This window comes from Antechinus flavipes, chromosome 3, assembly GCF_016432865.1.
Source record: "Antechinus flavipes isolate AdamAnt ecotype Samford, QLD, Australia chromosome 3, AdamAnt_v2, whole genome shotgun sequence".
NCBI lineage: Eukaryota > Metazoa > Chordata > Mammalia > Dasyuromorphia > Dasyuridae > Antechinus > Antechinus flavipes.
Window position 1 is genome coordinate 254,222,955 of NC_067400.1, and position 20,480 is coordinate 254,243,434.

General features: G+C 32.6%; 1 protein-coding gene and 1 pseudogene across 7 annotated transcripts in view; one reads left to right on the top strand and one right to left on the bottom strand.

Annotated features, from left to right (window-relative positions):
- Positions 1-181: 181 nt before the first annotated feature.
- Positions 182-20,480, bottom strand: part of SON (SON DNA and RNA binding protein) — a 34,547-nt gene continuing 14,248 nt past the window's right edge. Inside the window, exons 5-12 of one of the 7 annotated variants that reach the window (XM_051984906.1) lie at positions 20,247-20,393; positions 19,818-20,006; positions 12,351-12,461; positions 11,079-11,195; positions 6,500-6,647; positions 2,054-2,131; positions 1,839-1,954; positions 182-1,256 (exon numbers count right to left, since the gene is read on the bottom strand). In XM_051984906.1, the coding sequence (XP_051840866.1) occupies positions 1,098-1,256; positions 1,839-1,954; positions 2,054-2,131; positions 6,500-6,647; positions 11,079-11,195; positions 12,351-12,461; positions 19,818-20,006; positions 20,247-20,393 (1,065 nt within the window). In that variant the 3' untranslated portion in view covers positions 182-1,097. Of the gene's footprint in view, positions 1,310-1,838; positions 1,955-2,053; positions 2,132-6,499; positions 6,648-7,341; positions 7,422-10,427; positions 10,939-11,078; positions 11,196-12,350; positions 12,462-18,917; positions 19,716-19,817; positions 20,007-20,246; positions 20,394-20,480 lie in introns of those variants that run through there. The other 6 variants (XM_051984907.1, XM_051984908.1, XM_051984909.1 and 3 more) reach the window with 6 other exon arrangements.
- On the top strand, positions 3,555-3,731 carry LOC127558584 (uncharacterized; annotated as a pseudogene).

The window sequence follows — 20,480 nt, forward strand, 5'->3', positions numbered from 1 at the left end:
AGAAAATTTAAGAAGGAATTTTTCTATAATTTATGTCAAAATATCTGCTTTTAGTATATTTTAAGCATAGTTAATGTGTATGTTTTTTGTAATAAAATTATTTTCTCTTCAGTGAGTATCAAGTTGTTAGTATAATATATATATGTCATTGCAGCTGAAAAAAATTAAAAGGAACACCATATTTATTCCAGAAGTTTGTATTTGGGCCTTAAGCATTTTGTAAAATAAAGTTTAAAGACAGCATATGAGTACCACTATAATGCACATATGAAATGAAATTTTCTATTAGACCCTAAATTAACATGAACTTATTTTTGCAGTCAACAAAATAGTGGCCTGGTGCTGATTTTATTAGATAAGTTGGTTACAGCATTTGCATTATCATCTTGAGTCTATCTAGTTGTAGCTGAAATTCAAAATGCACATTAAAGTAAAAACTACATCACAATTCAATGCCATTAAATCTTCTTGGCTTCTGCATTGGAATTCTAGTGGGTCTTCATTTTGGACTTCTTCCTTCTTATGGCATCAGTCTGGCTTAATCCTTTATTTTAGAACATAGGACATAAAGCTGACTGTAACACAGCATACCATATTTGTTAAACCCTAATAAAATTTAAAGGGAAAAATGGTAGCATTAGCCCTGTGGAACAGAACTCCGATTACCCAATAACACTGGCCCAATATCTGTCCAGCAGAACCTTCATGAAATAGTCTAAGGTGCACAGCCCTTCACTGATTATAGGCAAGTGTTACAGCAGCCTAGCCATAAAGGGAAAGAATTACATCATAGTACAAAATACAGTATAAAAGCGTTATTTAACATTCCACACTTAGGATTACTGATGCCTTCAAACAATTGTTTTGATGTTAAGCCACTTAAACAAATACATCACTAAGGTAAACAATATAAACATACCAAAACCCTGTATGGTTAAATACAATTTTCATGGTACAAAACCAAAGCTTGGAGATGTTTGTACAGATTGCTTTTTACACAATGTCTAAGTTGCCAAATTATTTACAACATTAAAGAAGAAATACATTTCTGATGCAGAGTAAAATTATCTGAAATGATTAATATAAAACCTCAATCTCTATCTACGTGAGGCACTCCTGAAGCAAGTGGCATTAGCCATGAGGTCCTTTGGTACAAGGCCCATTGCTTGAAGAACCACAGTAGCTGCTGTGGCTTTAGCATGCTTCTTATTAGGGCTGGCAAAGCTGGGCTGGTAAGCGCTTCCATTAATCAATACCTATTCAAGAAAAACATACAATTGGGCTGGTAAGGGCTTCCATTTCTCAATACCTATTCAAGAAAAACATACAATAAGAACAGCATCAAACTTTAATATCTATAAGCTTTTTATTTTTCACTAATATCTAGGAGATTATAAAATGCAAACCCCATATCTTAACCCTGTCAAATTAACCTCAAGCCAGCACTTGGAAAAGGAGATTCACAATTGAAAGCTTATTTATAAATGTGAAATTTCCCTTGTAACTATTTAAATGTAGCTGTCTAGTAGCTAATCATTCTCATATCCATTCCCTTCCTCCCTTTTCAAAGACATTTTAAATAAAACTCATCTTTTAAGTAATGTTAGACTGACATACTTTGAAAGTCCTCAGTCCAACTAACTTCAGACATCTACTATCCAAGTGCTGACCCCACCCAAAATCTGTTTTCTCACTCAATCACCAAGAAAGAAAAATTTCCACCCCCTTTCCTCCTCCTCCCACCCTTTATGACTAAGCCAGTTTTAGTCACAGCTTAAAAATTGACAAATTAAGAAATACCCCTAGTTACTTTTAGAGTCTTAGAATTGTATGCTTACCCTAAAGAGAAAGTGTTTGCGGTGATCAGGGCCACTATCATGAACCAAGAGAAATTCAGGTGGTTGCCACCTTCTTTTATTACAGATTTCCATCAATGCAGATACAGGATGTTTACCTAAGACCCAAAAGTTAACTGATCAGAAACTAATTTCACTAGTTTTAATGAATAAATTATGAGTTTAATATAAACATAGAAAAATTAAAAGTAACGTACTCTCACCTGACAGATCCTTCATCGCAGCAGAGAAGTTTCCAGATCTTTTTTGTGCTCTCTCCCCGACAGCAACAAGACCTAAAAAGAGGACATAAAATTACCATAAATCTCAAGTATTTCTTACTTGTAGTGAACATTTTTATAACAATATAAATTACTATGGGATCAAATAATTTAAACAATATGTCAAGTTATCTCAATATAATGACAAATATCAATCTTACATTTTCCCAGTTTCTATCTCACATTTCTGAAATATGCCTCATCTATATGGTCCTTCTGCTTATCAACTCATACTACAATATGTTACCAAAAAAAAAAAAAAAATCTGAGAATATGTAAATGTCTAACTTTGCAAAACCTAACATGCATTAAAAACTATTTAGGTAAAAGTTTCAAAGATAAGAACAAAATTGTTAGCTTCAACTGATAATTAAAATATCTTTTACAAAAAGTGCTATTAACACCCAAAGTAATTATTTCCTCATCTGTCAGTGAGAAAAATATAATACAATACTTAGTCCTAAGACTAAACTGCAGAGAGTAGGAGCCAATCAATATTAGTAAAGGTAGTTTCTTATCTAGAGCTTTGTACTGAAACCTCAGAACTGATCGTCTAAAATGTTAAATTCCAAAGAAAACAGCCATCTATAGCTGGGAATTTTCTGATATCAGCTATATATACAGAGGAGAAAAAAACAAGAGAAACAAAAATGACATTTCTTGGAGAGATCTACAGATCTTTCCCTCAATATATAAATAGTAAACATCTTCACCAAGTAATATGTAATCAAAAAAAGCTGGAAGGTACCTTAAAATCACTTCTCTAATATAATTTCCTTAGTTCCCTAACTAACAACCTAGCAACTACATCCCAATGATCTTTGCTTTTAATAAATTACACCTCCACAACTTATAAAGCAATATGCCAGATTTCCATCAAACACAACAAGGACCTGAAAACTTTAATTCTATGCCAAATAAGAGACTTTTTTTGATTTACCAATAACATCCAGATGAGGACATAGTTTGTGTAAATTATTTTAAACTGAGCTTCCTTGTCTATAAATATAAACTCTGAGAAGTTAGAGTAGGGTAAAGCTAACTAGATTATTTGTAAATTATTTTTCACAATCCTATTAAAAATCAATTATGAAGCATGCAGCACGAAATGTGTAATTTTGAAGACTGATTCTATGGCATGCAAAATTGACATACATAATTCTGACAATGATTATTTAACTAAATGTCATATTACTTCAAGTCAAAGAAAAAGAGTTCATTACAAATTGGAGTAATTTTGAAGTTCAAGTCTTTCAGAAAGAGTTAATGGTCACCTCAAGGTATAAGATATAAGGGTAAACTATTAAGATACAAAATTTAGCTAAATCATCTAATTAAATAGGTAGTTCACATTCCCAAAAGTCTACTTCTATATTTTATTATAATGTGGAAGTGGCCACTGAATTCCTAAATCAGCACACTAAATAAATTCTACCTTATCGCTTCTCGGCCTTTTGGCTAAGATCAAGTGTAGTAAATAAATTCTACCTAAGACAAATGAATTCACATACTGATGAAGAAAATGAACCAACACAGCACAGTGGGAAAAACTCTTTGAGTTTTCAAAACAGAGTCCCAATTCTTCCACTTCTTTACTTTACCACTCTGTTCTCAGTTCCCTCATTTGCATAATGAGTACTGTCTTTAATCTTTTTTTATGTCTATTCTTTTCACATTATTTTGAATCTTAAGATACACATTTTTCCCAGATATTTTAATATTACATGTCATAAGACATGGAACAAGTTGACCCTAAAAGAATCAAGATAGCTCACCCATTTTCTACAAAGAAGGAAACAAAGTTGGCAGATCCCTTCTCTTATACACTCAACAGGAGGAGGATCAAATATAATTTCATGGAAAATCAGATCAGTTATGTCATTCTACACTATTCATTTTGAGTGTAAGCAAGTAAACGATCATAAAGGTAGTTTAGAGGCTATGCCCCAATATTTGGGACAGAGGATGAAGTAAAAAAAATTTTTGAGGAATCTGATAAGATGTTCTAAACCAAGTCAAATAATTTCAATGTAAGGGTTGGCACAGATAGATAGCAAAAGAAAAAAGTAGAAAACTACAAATAGGAATTATGAAAGCAGACTTGTGATCATGAGTACTTTCTTTGGAAGAGTCAGAAGACAGTGCATGGTAAGGATAGAACAATATCACACACACAAAATGAGATGTCCACATCTTAACAACAAACAACTGGTGACAAACAGGAAATCTTTTAAAAGTGAGTCTGTGACATTACCACATGAGAAAAGGTTAAAATTAGCACCAGCTTAGAAGAAAATTGAGCAGACATTATATTCAATTAAAATTCCTGTATGAATCAGCTATGAGTAAAGATACTTCTTATCTCTAATTCTTGGAGAAATTTAACACAGAAAAAATAAAAATACAAAACAACATAATAAAGAGGTGAAAAGTCTAGAAATTGCATTAGCCAATAAAGACAAACTCTTTGCCATGCAGAGACTTGGAAATCAAGACAACACCGACTCAGAATACAAGCTCAAATGGAGAACATTTTGGAAAAGAGAAAATTACAAGCAGCTGTCTCATGAAAAGAAGCTAGCCATCAAATACACAGCAATGAAACTGATGCTGCAGATCACAATTTTAAAGACATTCAAGAAGCTGTTTTTAAGATAACTCAAAAGCGAAAACAAAACACCAAGAGAATAAAAAAGATTCTGACTCATATTAACTGAAAAGTCTGACTGAAAAGACATCAACTAATAACTAACATGCCAATTTATTCATCAATCAAAACATTTAACCATGTAAATGGGGTAGCTGTGATGAAAAGGAGTCATAAAGACTTTTTGAAAATGGTTTTCTAGATCAGAGTCTATATTTAGTGATACAACTGACTGAAAGGTAGAGAATATATGATCCCACTGTGTTTATAGTTTGTTCATTTTAAAAATCAATGATTCACTAAAGCAGAATCAAGCAATCTCCCATGCATGATTTAAGTTCATACAAAAACACTACCAAAATAACTGTGCTACAACCATCAATCATCAGGCATTCCTGTGCGTTACTTACTCTATGTTTTGCTAGGCCCCACAGATGGGGCAAAATTGCCAACATAATGTGCATTGGCATTTTCAATGATCCCAAGGAACTCTGATACAAAAGACCATATTCTCAAAAGGAACATTGTCTCAGCAACTGTACAGTTGACTCTATATTCATTGTGAATACCCTAACATGCAGTGAAAAGATGTGTTGGGACACAGTCAGAAGCTGCATATTTTCAAGAATGACTTACTTGCTCCTACAAAGAAGTATGAAGGAATGAGGGACAAATCTGACTGGAAAAAGGATCAGACAGACAGTGAGGATATAAGATGGATAACTCAAAAAGTTTCACTCTAATTCATGAAATGTCAAAACAAAAAGCTCAGAGAATAAATACCTGCAACTGATTGAATAAAGCCTCTAGAAAGGATTTATGGAAGGGCAAAGATAAATTGTACTGATCTGGACCAGTGAAGGACAACTAAGACCACTGAACCATTGAATTTAGTGAAGTAAAGATAATTTAGCTGAAAGTAAATGTTAATTTTAAATTTTAAAGGGTCTGATTATTAAGGCACCATTGCACTTGCTCTACCCTTTCTTTAGCTTATGATGTTGAGTTCAATAGAATGTTGCTATAATATTATCCCACTAGGCAATATTGGTTCTTTGTCTTATATTTTCCAGCCCCAACGAAAAGAAGAGTATCCGTTGTTATTCATCCCTAAGTTAACTTTTAATAAAGGAGGAAATAAGGGAAAAGATCCAATAATAAAATGTGATATTCCTGAAGGAATCATGATGTGTTTTGGCAGGGAGTTTTGCAGCATTTAAGACAATTTTATAAAAAAATAAGGTCAATGAAAGAAAAGAATTTATGCTGAAGGAGGGGAAAAGAAAAAGAATAAAACTGATATTAAAAATAGGAACAAATGAATAGAACTGAATATGTCCTAATCATTCAGAGTAGAACAACCCCGTTGATTTTAATAACTATAACCTAAAATTTGAATCATCTTTATTCATAACCCTAATGGATTCAATAAACCTTGGTAACTAAATGAACCTGAGAACTCATTTTGTCAAAACAAACAAAAAACCAAACAAAAAAAATTTCAAAACTACTGACAAAATGTTGTAGTCAATCTAAGATTATAAAGACAATGTCCCCCAAGTTCTGGAAAAGTTCTTATGTAAATGAAAATGCAGTAACTATTTCCAAACAACAAAATTTGAAAAACCAAGTTCAAATCTTACCATACTTTAAGAGAACATATAAATTAAACATATTATAGAACAATGAAACATATAATTAATTATACAAAGCTTCAAAAAAAGTCAAAAAATTACCTTTTCTGTCTGTTTTAAAGTCAACAAGAATAGGCTCTTTATTTCCTTCTTTGTTTTTTCCTAATCCCTCTCCTTCTCTCCAGCCCATTTTTCTCATCAGAACGGCTCCCATTCCACCAGTTACAGGGGCTGCTCTTAAGAATTGATCCTATCCAAAGAAAGAGAGGTAAAATGTCCCAATTCTAAAGTTAGAATCTGATTATGAATTCAGTCAACTTTCTAAAATTATCTCACTTTACTTCTAGATGTTATATAGAATAATAAAGCAATAAATGAATATTTCCATGATTTACCCATACTGGAGTTTCTATGTTCTAATTTTTTAAAGTATTAAATAGTAGGTTTTATTGGAAAGTTGATTACGATGATTTAAACTAAAATGGCAATTTTAAAACAATGGCCCATATGTCCAAAAAAAAATTAGAACATTCCTTTTTTCATCCACTATTTACGTTCACTGGTATCTCTTCTTAGCTTGCAAAATAAAAAAAAGGCAGTGTTAAAATATTTGACATTATTAGCTCTCCCAGGTGTACCTAGTTAATGAACAAAAACAAAAAACAAAAAAAAAAAAAAAAACAAAAAAAAACTCAGAAAACATTTAGAAATAAAGTTCAAAGTTTGAAGTATACTTTTGTCCAAAATTCTTCCAAATGCTACCATAGCACAAATATAAAGGTTTTACTTAAGACAATCCATATCAATATTAAAATTATTCTTACATGTTTACATGACTATCAATAGTAACGACAATCACAGACACACTGTAAGTATACCAAACTGAATTCTTTTAAAACCTGAGGTTAAAAGACTATAAAAAACTTCCTTAAATGTTTACATACCTAGGCCTCGGTGGCCGCAGTGTTGTGAATAGTAGGGCTGGCACTGACCGGGGCAAGAAGGCAGCTACAAGCATTTGGCCCTGAAACAAGTTTCCATATAGAGGGGTGAAAGTTCACAGGTTATTCTGTGAACTATCATCTCTCCTGTATCCAACCCACTGAACCATAATTTCCATCAAAGCAGCAAACTGCTTAATGTCTTAAAATACACAATACACTGGCATTCTCAACACAGTCAGGTATTTTCAAACAGTAAGAAATAAATTAAAGGGCATCTAGGTATACCCAAAATGAAGATACAAGAGTTGACTTCTATTGAAGCAATTGTTTCAAATGCAAAATGTGCTTCTTTCCTTCTTTTTTAAAATTGTATTTTTATCTGATCTAACAAGTATGTTATTAGGTATTATTAACTTATCAAAACAGGAAATGATAATAAACAATTACAATAAATCACCATAAAATTAACACTTCCTGTTATTGCTAAGTTAATACTAAAAAATGTCCCCAAACTACACTGAAGCTGTGCGATCTTGTTTCCCTCAGCTATTTAGCTACTGGGGGAACATATGCCAAAAAGTCTCAATTGGACATTAAGTTTAACAATGTGCTCTGATGGAAGGAGGTAGCTGTGGAGATTAAAAAAAAAAAAAAAAAAAAACACACACACACATATATACATATATATACACACATATATGCATATGTATATATATGTGTGTGGGTGGGTGGGTGGGTATATATAGCCCTGGTTCAGTTCCTCAGGCTCATAAAATTTGATAGATTTAGAGCTAGAAAATTCCTCAATTGGTGCAGGCCATAGAGAGTGTGTGTATTAAAAAAAAAAAGTCAATTAATACTTATATATTAAACTGCCTTGATGCTACACACCTAAAATGATTTTTTTTTTTTTTACTTACTTCCAGGTTCATTCTCCCCTCTTTTCCACCAACCTTTCCCTAAAGAAAACACTGTACAGTGTACAATTCAAAAGCAAACTATAGAGCACCCTAGGCTTCAAATACTTCTGAATTCTTTACCATGTTTTATTTATATTAAGTTGACAATGTGGCTGATTCATCTCACAAGGTCATTACAGAAACTTCAAGATATCCAAATTAGTTTTAGAAAATATACCAACCAATATAACACACATTTAGTAGGACCAAAGCAATTTTTTCCTAATGCCTTTTTTTTCCTCTAACAAAGAGACTTTTGATTTTAAATTCAATTTCTACATTTGGGTAAATGGAAATATTCATGAAGATATTAACATTTAAATTATGTTTTATGACAAGCAGAAAAAACAAAAGGCTATATCACAAATCTTTATACTGATTAAAGTTTAATTTTTACGGTTATAATAAGAATAAGCAAAATCTGTGAATTCTTTTAATAATTAATCCTTAAATGCAACTCAAAATAAATGAATATAGAATATTTTCTATCAGGGAAGATGCTGCACTTTCAAAATTAGTTTGCAGTTCCCTTCTTTAATATGGGCATGATCTTTTATATGGAATTCCTTTTCAGTTCATATAAGCCACAAAACTTGTTTAATGAATGTAAATATCAAATTTTACTGATGTCAAAACATTATTGCTTTTGTCTGTAATAAAATTTTATTAAAAAATTTATTCCTCAGAGATATTCTAAATGGCATTTTAAATACCTGTAAGCTATCTATTTCCCTGAAGATAAAAAGGAAAAAATTTTGTAGGGGAAATTTGAAGAAGCCAACTACTACTTCAACATAATACCAGGCTTTTAAAAAACTATTACTTTGAGAAATATACTATACTCCATGATCAGTCACAGTCATCACTTCATTACCAAAATCAAACTGGAAATCTCCCAAGTGAAAATTTCTCAGCTATTTCTATTCAATAATGTTTAGAGTTGTGGGATCATAATATACCTAAAGGTCCAAGGTATGTATCCTCTAATTCTAATTTCCTAAAAAGAAGCATTCAATCCTTAAAGATATAAAGTGTAGTAACAAAACTTTACAGAAATAGATTAAATGGACAAACTTTGAAAAGAAAAAAGGAATGTCATTTTAAATGCTACAAGAAAGTAGTTTTTAACCTATTATCAAGAATAAAAATGTATCTAAATAACAGTGCTATGTGTATTAAAACTTCAAATGATATGTCAGTTTCTAATCCAAAGTGTTCAAGAACTGTCTCCAAAGAATTAAATACATAGTAATTCCATTAAGAGTCACATAGGATATTAATCTGGCCAGTTACTCATTGTACACATTGTCATGCAGCTATTTTCAAAAATAGCAAGCAGAGAATACCCAAAGTTCAATACTGGCTCTGTGAAAATGATGATCTACAAAACTTAATGTTTCAGAGGTGAACAATCATGTTATTTATTAGGTACACTTGCCTGGAGCAACTAGAAAATAACATCAATACCTTCAATTATTGCACCTTAGCTTAGTATATATGTACTATATTCTCGTCATGCCTCACAACCCTGTGAAGCAGATGATAAATGCTATTGTCTCCATTTGGAGAATCTGGAGTGCCAAGAAGTTACTTGCCCAAGATCACACAAGGAGTCAGAGGTAGAGCCGGACATAGAACCCTTCCCAGGCCTTTAGACCACGCTGCCTCCCAGTTTCAGCACTGGTATGATGCCAATACTCCTGAAACAAATTCCCAACACCCTCCCACCAAGCCAATTTCCTCCATCATCATGCCGAAAAATTCACTTCTTCAGGAAGCCCTTCCTTAACCACCTAAGGCTCCCCCAACAATGAGGTAGCTGTAGGTGGAGTCCGCAGATTTTATTGCAGAAATCTGAAAACAGATGCACCTATGTCTTCGCCGCACGAGTCGTCCATCCATTCCCTTTGTTTTTAGGGTCTTAAATATCCTGTTGTTCTCCTGAGATCAGTGGTTCTCAATCTGAGGTCTGTGGACCACCAGTGGCCATGAGGGCCTAATTGGTGGTCCATAGCATTCCCCATTCCAACCCTTCACCCCCAATTCCCACCCCCTCACCACTGCCAATCCCACCACTGCCAATCTCCAGCCACCCTCCCCCAACCCTCCAATCCCATGGCAAAATTGCCACATGCAATTGTTCTAGAGCTGGGAATCTCCCCACTACTTCTGCCTAACAACCAACTAACTAAGAACCAATGGGAAATAGGAGAGGGGCTGGAGGTCATGAAAGGGGTGAGGAAATGGGGCTGAGGGATTCTGTGGGAGGGTGCAGGCACTAGGGTAGGGGCAGGGAATTAAGGGTAAAAACAGTGGATGGAAAGTAGGAGGTGGTAGAGGGATCTTAGGGGTAGTGATCCACCAAAGATAAACCTTTCACGCGTCCCATGATGAGGAAAAATTTGAGAACCACCGCTTTAAGTTATTAGATTAGTAGCCCAACAGGAACTGTGGAATATTCTTTACAGCACCTGGCACACAGTTAGCACTCAAAAAATGGTTAACAAAAATACCACCACCAAAAGCAACAACAATAATAAATTTTAAAATGACCTAAGGATATAAACTGGGTGGATCATGAGCCAGTTTTAAACATTTGCCATTTTTCCATGGATCAGGTCCATCTTCAATGTCCATCCTAGAGTATATATACATAGCAAATTTACTTATGAATTTCAGTTAGAACCAAACAATAGGTTTCTCACTCATGCACTTTAAAATTTTTTCAATGTTTTAGGATTCTATTTGGATGCATGTGTCTATCTGCATAATGAGTACCTTTTTTATCCAGGCTTGAGCACCAGTATTTGCCAACTGTTCTTGTGTCAGAACTTGTACTCCTGTACTTCCTGTGAATTGGCCTGGTATTGAGTTTAGTTGAGCCCAGGCATCAATCTAAAGAAAGAAAATAATCATATTTGAATTTAAAAAATGAAATTATTATATTATAAACAATATATTATATCATATTATAAACAATCTCATTTACCTTTTGAAAATGTGTTTTTAAGAGAAAATAGAAATTTTAAACAATGGATTTTTAAATAAAGGCATTACCAATTAGATTATGATCAAAGATTAGAGCTGCAAGGAATCATGGAATTCTCTCATACAATCCCTTTATTATACAGATGAGGAAATTAAAGCCAGAAGGGGTCCTAAATTACACTAACAACTTTAAACCCATGTCAGAGAATCAGAGATTCAGAACTAAAAGTGACGTCAAAGGCCACAAAACCAATTTTCATTTCACAAAATAGGAAACCAAGGCAAAGGAAACTCAACTGACTTGCTGAAGGTCACAGGTAATAAAACTAAGAAAAAGGTTACAAACTCAGGTCTTCTACCCACTTCCAGAGTTCTTTCTCCTGAACTATGTATATGTTTTTAAAATTACTGAAAGTTTAAATCACCACTTGGTGTGTATTTTGTTGTTACTAGAAAATTAATAAAAGTGAATGATCTACATTTTTGACCAGATTTTTAAACAAAGTTTCTCCAAAAATAAAACGAAAATATATTTTTCCACTTTAAAATATAGAAGCTTTGAACCTGATCAATGTGAAAAACACAGAAATGAAAATTTTAAAAAGCAAAGACAGCTAATGTTTAAAATATGGTTATAAATTTATGTAAATTTTCATTCCTCATATTTCACTAAATGACAAAAACTAAAAAAAGCTGAAATTTGGGCTCTAAAAATTCTGCTGCCAAATGCAAACATCAGACTAAATATGATTTGCTTACAAGGAGATTCACACATCCATACTCTAATCAAGTCTCTTCTCTCCACATGCATGAACAGATCCTTGTTTCATATTAAAGATTTTATCTACAATTAAATGGCAAAGTGAACCACTAACCTAATGATCAAGATACAGATTCAAAACTTGCATCACCTAAAATAGTCACCTTAATTAAAATAAGTTACTCCTTTCAATATTCTGCATAACCAAGTTACTCTTTCAACTTTATTTTCTAAATCTAAAATGCGTTAAAACATATATATCCCCTGAGTAGACATCTGAATTACAATAGACTGTTACATACCCGCTCTTGTGCTCGATTTAACATGCTCATGGCCTCAAGGTCAAATGCATTTTCACTAAGTCTCTTCTGAGCAAGTGCACGCTCACTCATTGCTGTAGAGATGTCCACAGGCTAAGGAAGAAAAAAAAAATTTCAAATTATCATGACCAAAAAAAACATATATTTTTCATACCAACTTATGCCCTTAGTTATATCAAAATTTAGCAGACAGGAAAACATTACTAATACTGTATATTTTCATAGTACCTTACAGTTCCCAATGTGCTTCGACATAAAAGATTTCATTTAGTTCTTATAATAAATCAGTGAAGACAGAAGATATTATGAACTACTTTTCTTTTTTACTTAAAAAAAAAAGAGAAAATTGAAACATGATGTTCCCTCATAACACTGCTAATAAAGTGGAAGAAGCAGGACTAGAACCCAGGACTTCTATCTCCTACTTGAGTGTAATTCTCATTGTATCATACTGCCTCCAAAAAGACATTCTACAAAATTTAAACATTAATTCAATTTTTTCACTGAATAAAGTAATTTTTTCTTATATTCAATTTAATTTTATTAGAACTTATTTTTATTTTGGAGATACCTCGACTTACAATTGCCTAAAAAAGGCCAAAAGTTTGAAAAGTTAAAGACATGATTTTAAACTTCCTTTCAACCAATCACTAACTCAAATCTTTTTACTTTTGATTCGAGATGATTTGGAAAATCCAGTTTCTTGGAAAATTATGTCTTAATCCTATTACAATTCAGTATGACATCAAAATACTGTAGTATATAGGAACAATAGATTTGGAGTTGAAAATCTTGGGATCCATTTTTGATTCTGCAATCAAGAGCTAGGAACCTATTGCCATTTAATTAACCTTCCTAGGCCTCAAGTTTTCTCATCTATAAAAATAAGGGAGTGGATTACATAGTATCCAAGTTTTATTCCAGCTTTAAATCTGATATTTTTCATTATAATTCCTGTTTATGTAAATTTGTACATATAAAATCTTTTGAAAATTCAAGCATTTTAAGAGCCCATTTTTCATGTATAAAGAATTTTTTTTTAATGAGGAGTCTTTTTATCTAGATGAAAAGCAACAAGGGTTTTTTAGGGGGCCAAGTATTTGAAAGCACTTTGAAATACCACAAGAAAGTAATTTGTAAGATGTACATGTAAAAATTAATTGACCCAAACTAATATTTACCAAGTGTACAATTTATAGCATCCACCCAATTCTTTGGATTTTCTTTGCATAGTGTGAGGGGCAAAAATATTATTACATATATGATCTACATATATGCATCTCAAATTTTATAATTTTTTAAAAGCTAAAATTGAGTTGAAATGTGTGTGTGCATATAAAAAGGAGCAATTAGCAAATCATGGGAACTAGAGGTTATAGTTGTTTTATAGTTCTATTTCCCACCTACTGTCCCATTCATCAAGATCTTGACTTACAAGGTCTCATATTCAAGTATCAATTTGAATAGCTCCATTTTTAACAAAAACACAAACAAAATATTTACTTCTTGAGTATTCCAAAATATTTACTTCTTAGATCATTGTGTACAGGTGTGACCTTGGCCAAGTTACTTTCTTTCCATAAGTCTGGTACTTAATTTATAAAATGAGAGGACTGGGATTATGTGGACTTTAAGGTTCCTTGCAACTATCCTAAGATTCCATGATCCCCTATAGGAGCTTAAAGTCCAAAGCAACCTAAGATAATATGCACAAGCATTGAAGTGAATTTTGCTGGTAAGAATGACTATTTCAAATTTCTGATGGCTACTAGATAATCTGCAGTAAAATCTTGTTCTATTCGATTCTGGTTCCATTCTCTAACATTTCTTTTCTATAAAGTACATGCTGAAAAGAAATTCACTGTAGGGATCTGTCTACCATTTAAGCCCTTAGAAAAGATTTTTAAATGCAATGTATGAATGATTAAAATGGATTTGACCATACATAATAATGTTGATTTCAAGAAACATTATTGATAAACGAGGCAGACACCATTTAATTGTTAGAAGCAAAATTGGATAGAAGAGTGTAATTTAACGTTGTGATTTATATCACTGCATCCATCTTGCATGTATTTCAACGAATTCTTCCCCTTTCTCTCTCTGTATATGTATGTATGTATATGAATATGTATGTATTTTCCCTACTTTAATTTTTGATGAGGTGCTGTTACATATTTCAATAGTTAAGAGTCGAAATGTTTCTTTCATCCTAAATGTTAAGTCACCTACAAAAATCAATAAAAATGTATTTAGAGACTATTTTAAAACAAGTTTACTATAATTTGTGTAAATTTGAATTTTAAGATCGATCTTAAAATTATACAATTTTATTTAGTTTCTTCTTATAATCAACCCTAATGATATCTAATGCTGTTTAACTTTAGCTTCATTACAAAACAGCATGTTGTCTATTAACTCAGTACTCACCATTTTAGAAATTACAAGGAGACATCTTTAAAATAATAAATTAATACCACCTTGTAACCTTTTGAGACATTGAAAGTTTGCCTCAAAAGCCCACTTCTCCGGCTTTTCAGGCTAGCTGGCAAAATCATCAATAATGGACAAAAAAAAAGCTTTATTTGAATATTCTTTGAGTACTGAATCACTTTTAAGTGCCAAAACCAAATATAATGTTCATTCTAAAAACAAAACAAAACCCCTAAAAAAACTTTATACCCTATCCTTGCATTTTAAAGGCAGCTCAGAAGAATGCAAAGCCTACTCTCCAAAAAAGTTAATATAAAATATGTCTTATCATCTTCAGGGATATTATTATTCCTACATATCTTAACTATAACTTTTAATTAGCTTTGATATCAATGTTGTGAATTAGGACAACTCTAAAATTACTTGATACCATTATTATATATCAATTTTTCATGTCTGCCAGAGAGCAAATCAACTGAAAAGTCAAATTACATTCTCTAGTACTTTTAAAGGTTGTGATATATGTGTTTAGAATCCAGAATTTCAACTGCAGCTTTACCATAATCAATAACCACTGTCCATTTGGTAATCTCTTTTTTTCATCTATTAAAGAAGATTACTCTGGCAATGAAGTTAATCTAATTTGTTTTATGGTCTATATATTCACAACCTGAATAATTTTTCCCTGGTCCAAATATATATATATATATATATATATATATATATATATTAATATATTATTCAACTTATTCTATTTAATCTATCAGCATAAGAAACTATCCTATAGTAAAACAAAATAAAAGTGAACCAGTTTTAAAGTCATAAATCACTTTGATTAGCATCTTATATAGGGCATAAAGTAAAGGAAAATTTGAAAAATAAAAGGGTTTATTATATAGCAACTAGAAAGATGAGTGAAACCTGCAAGAAATGGAAAGTGAGGTCAGGAGTCAAAGAAATTATATCATGTTATAAAGAATTTTTGATGATCTTTTGTGTTAATATGTATAGATATATCCAGGAGGGAGGGTTTGTTTAGAGTAGAAAATACAGGATCTGCCCATAAGCCAAGTTCAAGTCATATCTCATATATTCAAGTTATTTTGTCTTTGTATCCCAATTCTTAGCACAGTGCCTGGCACATAATATGTGCTTAAAACTTTTAAACTTGACTTGTGTGATACTGACCAAGTCATGTTAACTTCTTCAATGAGAAGTTTCAACACTATTATATACATATCTGAGCACTTAAAACTATCATAAAAAAAAATAAGTTTCTGATTTGCATTAATAGAGGGAGGTACGGCAACTGGAATTGGCTTTCATCAATGAAATTATAAATTCAGATAAAAGATTTATCAAGAAAAATCTTAATTTGGTGTTTGAAAATGTTTGGCTATTAAATATTTAAGCCTCACAAAAGTAATGTACACACCAAAAGGAAACTCTAATTGTATGTAAAAATTAATTTCAACCTATACAAATTAATGTTATCGAGACAAGAGATGGAATAATGACTTTAAAAACTTAAGTTAAGCTAACATTTGATAAAAACTTTATATTAATAAATTTCACTTTTGTGAGTGATTATCTACCTATAAGAACTAGAAAAGATAAAGGAACTAAGGTGAGATTTGTGTATGCTCGCACACATACATATACACACACACACATTCATATACATACACATCTATCTTGAATAAAAGTGATTGCTAATCTTTAAATATTACAAAATTCTAAGATTTGGCTGTACTGGAATATTCAGTTATTCTTGACTGCATTGGGGTGGGGGGGTGGGAGAAGGGAAAAAAGGAAACTCAAAAGGAAATTTATGAAATATATTTCATACTATGTTAATAAACTTAAAACTAGAGTTTCCTTGATTGTTTAGATAATTTTATAAAGAAACAAATTACTCCTAGCTATAGTATTAATATTACTCTGATTTAAGAAACTTTTCTTTTAAACCTCTGAAGTAGTTCATTTTATTTGATTTACCAAAAACCAATCCCTCTTATTCTACAACAATACATTTCTCAAACATTTATGACAGTATGACCAAAATTATACAGTCCTCTGCTGCAGACTCTTCACATATAAAGATGTTATTACTGACCCACTTTCAATAGAATAGTTTTTTATAGTAGCAGCGATGGTTTTATGTTGATCCATTCACATCTTTGTGTAGTCCCAACTGGGACCAACAGTAGTACTCATTTTTGTAAAACTGGTTGGAGTTAATGCAGTTTGTAGCCAGAGCTAATTGGTTTATATAGAGAATATATCTTTTTAACCTTTACATAATAGAATTGTTATTTGATATGTGCAAAGTTCATTTCCTTTATTAAATGAAAAGCTCCTTGGCAAGTATTTCTACTACCAAAAAAGATATTGCTGCACTAATACACTTTACTGCCGAGGTCATTTCAACTCCAAAAATGTGGCATTTTAAGAAGGTATTCCCCCACAAATCTATCACTAGCTCCTGAATAGATGTAGTTCCCCTCAAAAATTTGTTCACTGGCTACTTCATAAAATTGATTGTATTTAGTATATGACACCAATATTTCCACTTCTAAAATTTTCTTCTAGATGTTTTAATATAACTATGTAACATGTAATATGTGAACAACAGGTGAAAAGGATTAATAAAAAAAAAAAAAAACCCACTTCACCCTTTTGCAAACTGTGTACATTTTGGAATCACTTAGTCTAAATTAAAATTTAACAAACACTTTTGAGGCACTCTAAGTAGCTAACTACTTAGGAACAGGAGAACAGTTCATATAGTCAAGTAGATAATAGTTGAATTCCATGAAAAAAATTGTCATATTTATTTATCTAATCCTCCAAATAGGAAGATAATGGATTCAAAGGTAAATGATTTAAACACCCTCATTTAAACAACCTACATTGGGAGTGGCAATCTCAAAGGATTAAGGAATATGTTGCTCAGATCTGTTAACTTCAAAAATGGTGATGGGGCAAGTGTGATCAGAATAGACTTTTGATTTAAATTTATACACCTTCCTTTCAGTTGAATTAAAGTTCGCTAAGCATTCTCCCATTGTTTTCTTCTGTCCGCTGTTAATGTTTGCAACCATATTAAATATTCCATGGCAGTTTAGGATCTTAGGAAACATCATTTGGAAAAAGGTAAAATAGTTCTTCATTTCCGCAGCAACACTTCCCATGTTAAAAAGCTTCCTGGCTATTCACATTAATTTTGAATGTGTCCCCCCAATACTTTGTTAAATGCCTAATTATATGCATTAAATTCATTTAAGAAAAGTGTATGTTAAGAGGAAACCTAAATCTAAGGCTGTTCAGAATTCCCAATTTAGTTTTTTACATAGTAAAGGAAGTCACTAGGCAAATGTTAATCAGGTCCCTTTTGAGACGTTTAAAACCTTCATGTAACTTGATCTGGGTATTAAATGTTGCCATTAATATTATAGTTACCAAACAAGGTAAAAAAACAAAAAAAAAAAATTAGCTAATATAAGATGACAAGTTCCCAAGTTTTTTCCATATTGGGGACATTACAGCATGTTTCAATTCTGTGGAACCACAAGCAGATGAGAATCCCCAAAGCAATTATCAGCTGGTAAATAGAATTTTCAGTGGCTAGTTCCAATGTCTAGTTTGCTGCATGTCAAAATGCAGGACTTTAAAAGTGCACAGTGAAAATGTTGCCTGTGAATTGACAGGCTAAAGGGAAAAAAATACTGCTATCAAAATGTTATTATGTTTCTGATTTGGGTTCTGTTCACTTTCTAATTTTAAAAAATGGATGTTTACTTATGACATTAAAGGTGTGGAGTGATAGAAGAGTATTCAAGGTCTCAGAAGGGGTATGGATCTATATAAAGGATAGGTCTCTCTCACCTACAGACACCCAGACTGCAGGAATAGAAGGATGTGGGGAAACCAGCCCACCACTTTTATAAGGCTTTGGGGAGCTACTTAGTCCATCCAGTCCATGGAGGTGTGTCCAGGCTAGGGGAATAATGGGCAGGAGAAAGAAAAGGTGGTTGAGGGATCATATGGGAGTTCCCACCCCCCTACTGAATCTCCACCCTCCCAGATCCCCCAAGCGTGATTTTGCACAACAAGTTAAATAAAAGTAAACTGTTTATTAAAAGATACAGCAAAGGTACAGATACAGAGATACATACAAAGATACAGATATATATATATTTACATATATATACAGTCTTGCTGTTCTGATGTGCACTATAATGAGTAGCACATTATTTAGTCAGGCAGCATTTTAATGGGGGTTGTTTGGCATTATCACCACATCATTTTGACAAGATACTACTAGAGCCACACAAGTATTTCCAAGTGTGGATTCCACTTCTCCAACTTTTAATAGTAGCAGAGAGGGGGAGAAGGGAATGGAGAAAGAGGCTGAGCATTAGGTTAAACACAAGAATAAAAAAGGGCCAGGGTAGTGCAGGGGAAGGGAAAATGAGGAAAAACAGAAGGGTACCTGACAAATAATCTGGAAGTACAATTAAGGAACTTTTATTTATGGAAAATGGACTATGTACCCAAGTTGCTTGTCAGCCTGCAAGGACCATTTCAAGTTTGATTCAAGTGTTCAACCTGAAGCTCAGCCTATCTCCCTGATTCCTCTACCCACTAAACTTGCTACCACCAAAATCTAGAGCTATAAAGCCTGGAAGCAAAACGGGAAGCTAAAGAAAAGTTGTACCTTGGGCTACCTCCCCATAAATGCAAGGAGGGCCCAATGTTGGGTAAGGACGTGACAACACTGTTCTCTGCAATTCGATGCTGTTCACTTTGTGGCGTGGTTCCACAAAGTGAATTGCATCGAGTTACTGTGAAATGAGTAGCTGCGGGTTGTCTCATCTGTCGTCTAACCCGGCCCTGCCGTTTAACCCGACCCTAAGAAGAGTGAAACAGAATCCAAATCAGATATAAAATAACAATAAAATGGCAGTTTTAGGTATTTTAAGAAAAAAAGGGTAAAATGTTACTTTTACTTACCTCAGTAGGCAAATTGCTACTGAAGACATTATCATCGTCTTTGTTTTCTTCACCATTTTTCTCTACGGGAACCCACTCTCCATAAACACTATCTGCTTCCTTTTTTCTGTGTTGAGAGCCAGATGATACAGGAAATTCTTTTGTCAATGTTACCTGATTTTTTGGTGGAGTTGGTTTTGCAGCAGCAATCTAAAGAAGAAAAAGAATGTTTCACAAATTAAGATTTGATATAAACATTAAACTTGAATAATTGCCACATCTCTACTGATAATCATGTCACATATATTCTCAGGCACTTAATTTTATTTCTCCTCAGAAAACTAAATAAATTTAAAAACATAATTTCCAAAATGGAATTTAAAGCCAAAATTTCAACATAAACTTTTAAGTTACCAGCTTTTGACTTCTTGTATTAATTGTAATACTCACATTTAAGTTGAAAAAAATGGGTTTAGGTTCATTGAGTTTAAAGGGATGATGATAGAAAGGACGTTCTTCCTCCTCTTCATCCGAAACATGGGGCTTGTTCACTATAACATCATCATCTTCTTTACTTTGTGCAATCTGTTTGCATTTCTTAAAGAGTAAAAAAAAAACAAACAAAAGATAATCTTACACACCCAGTATACACAGACAATACATCACTTCTTAATGGGACCAAAA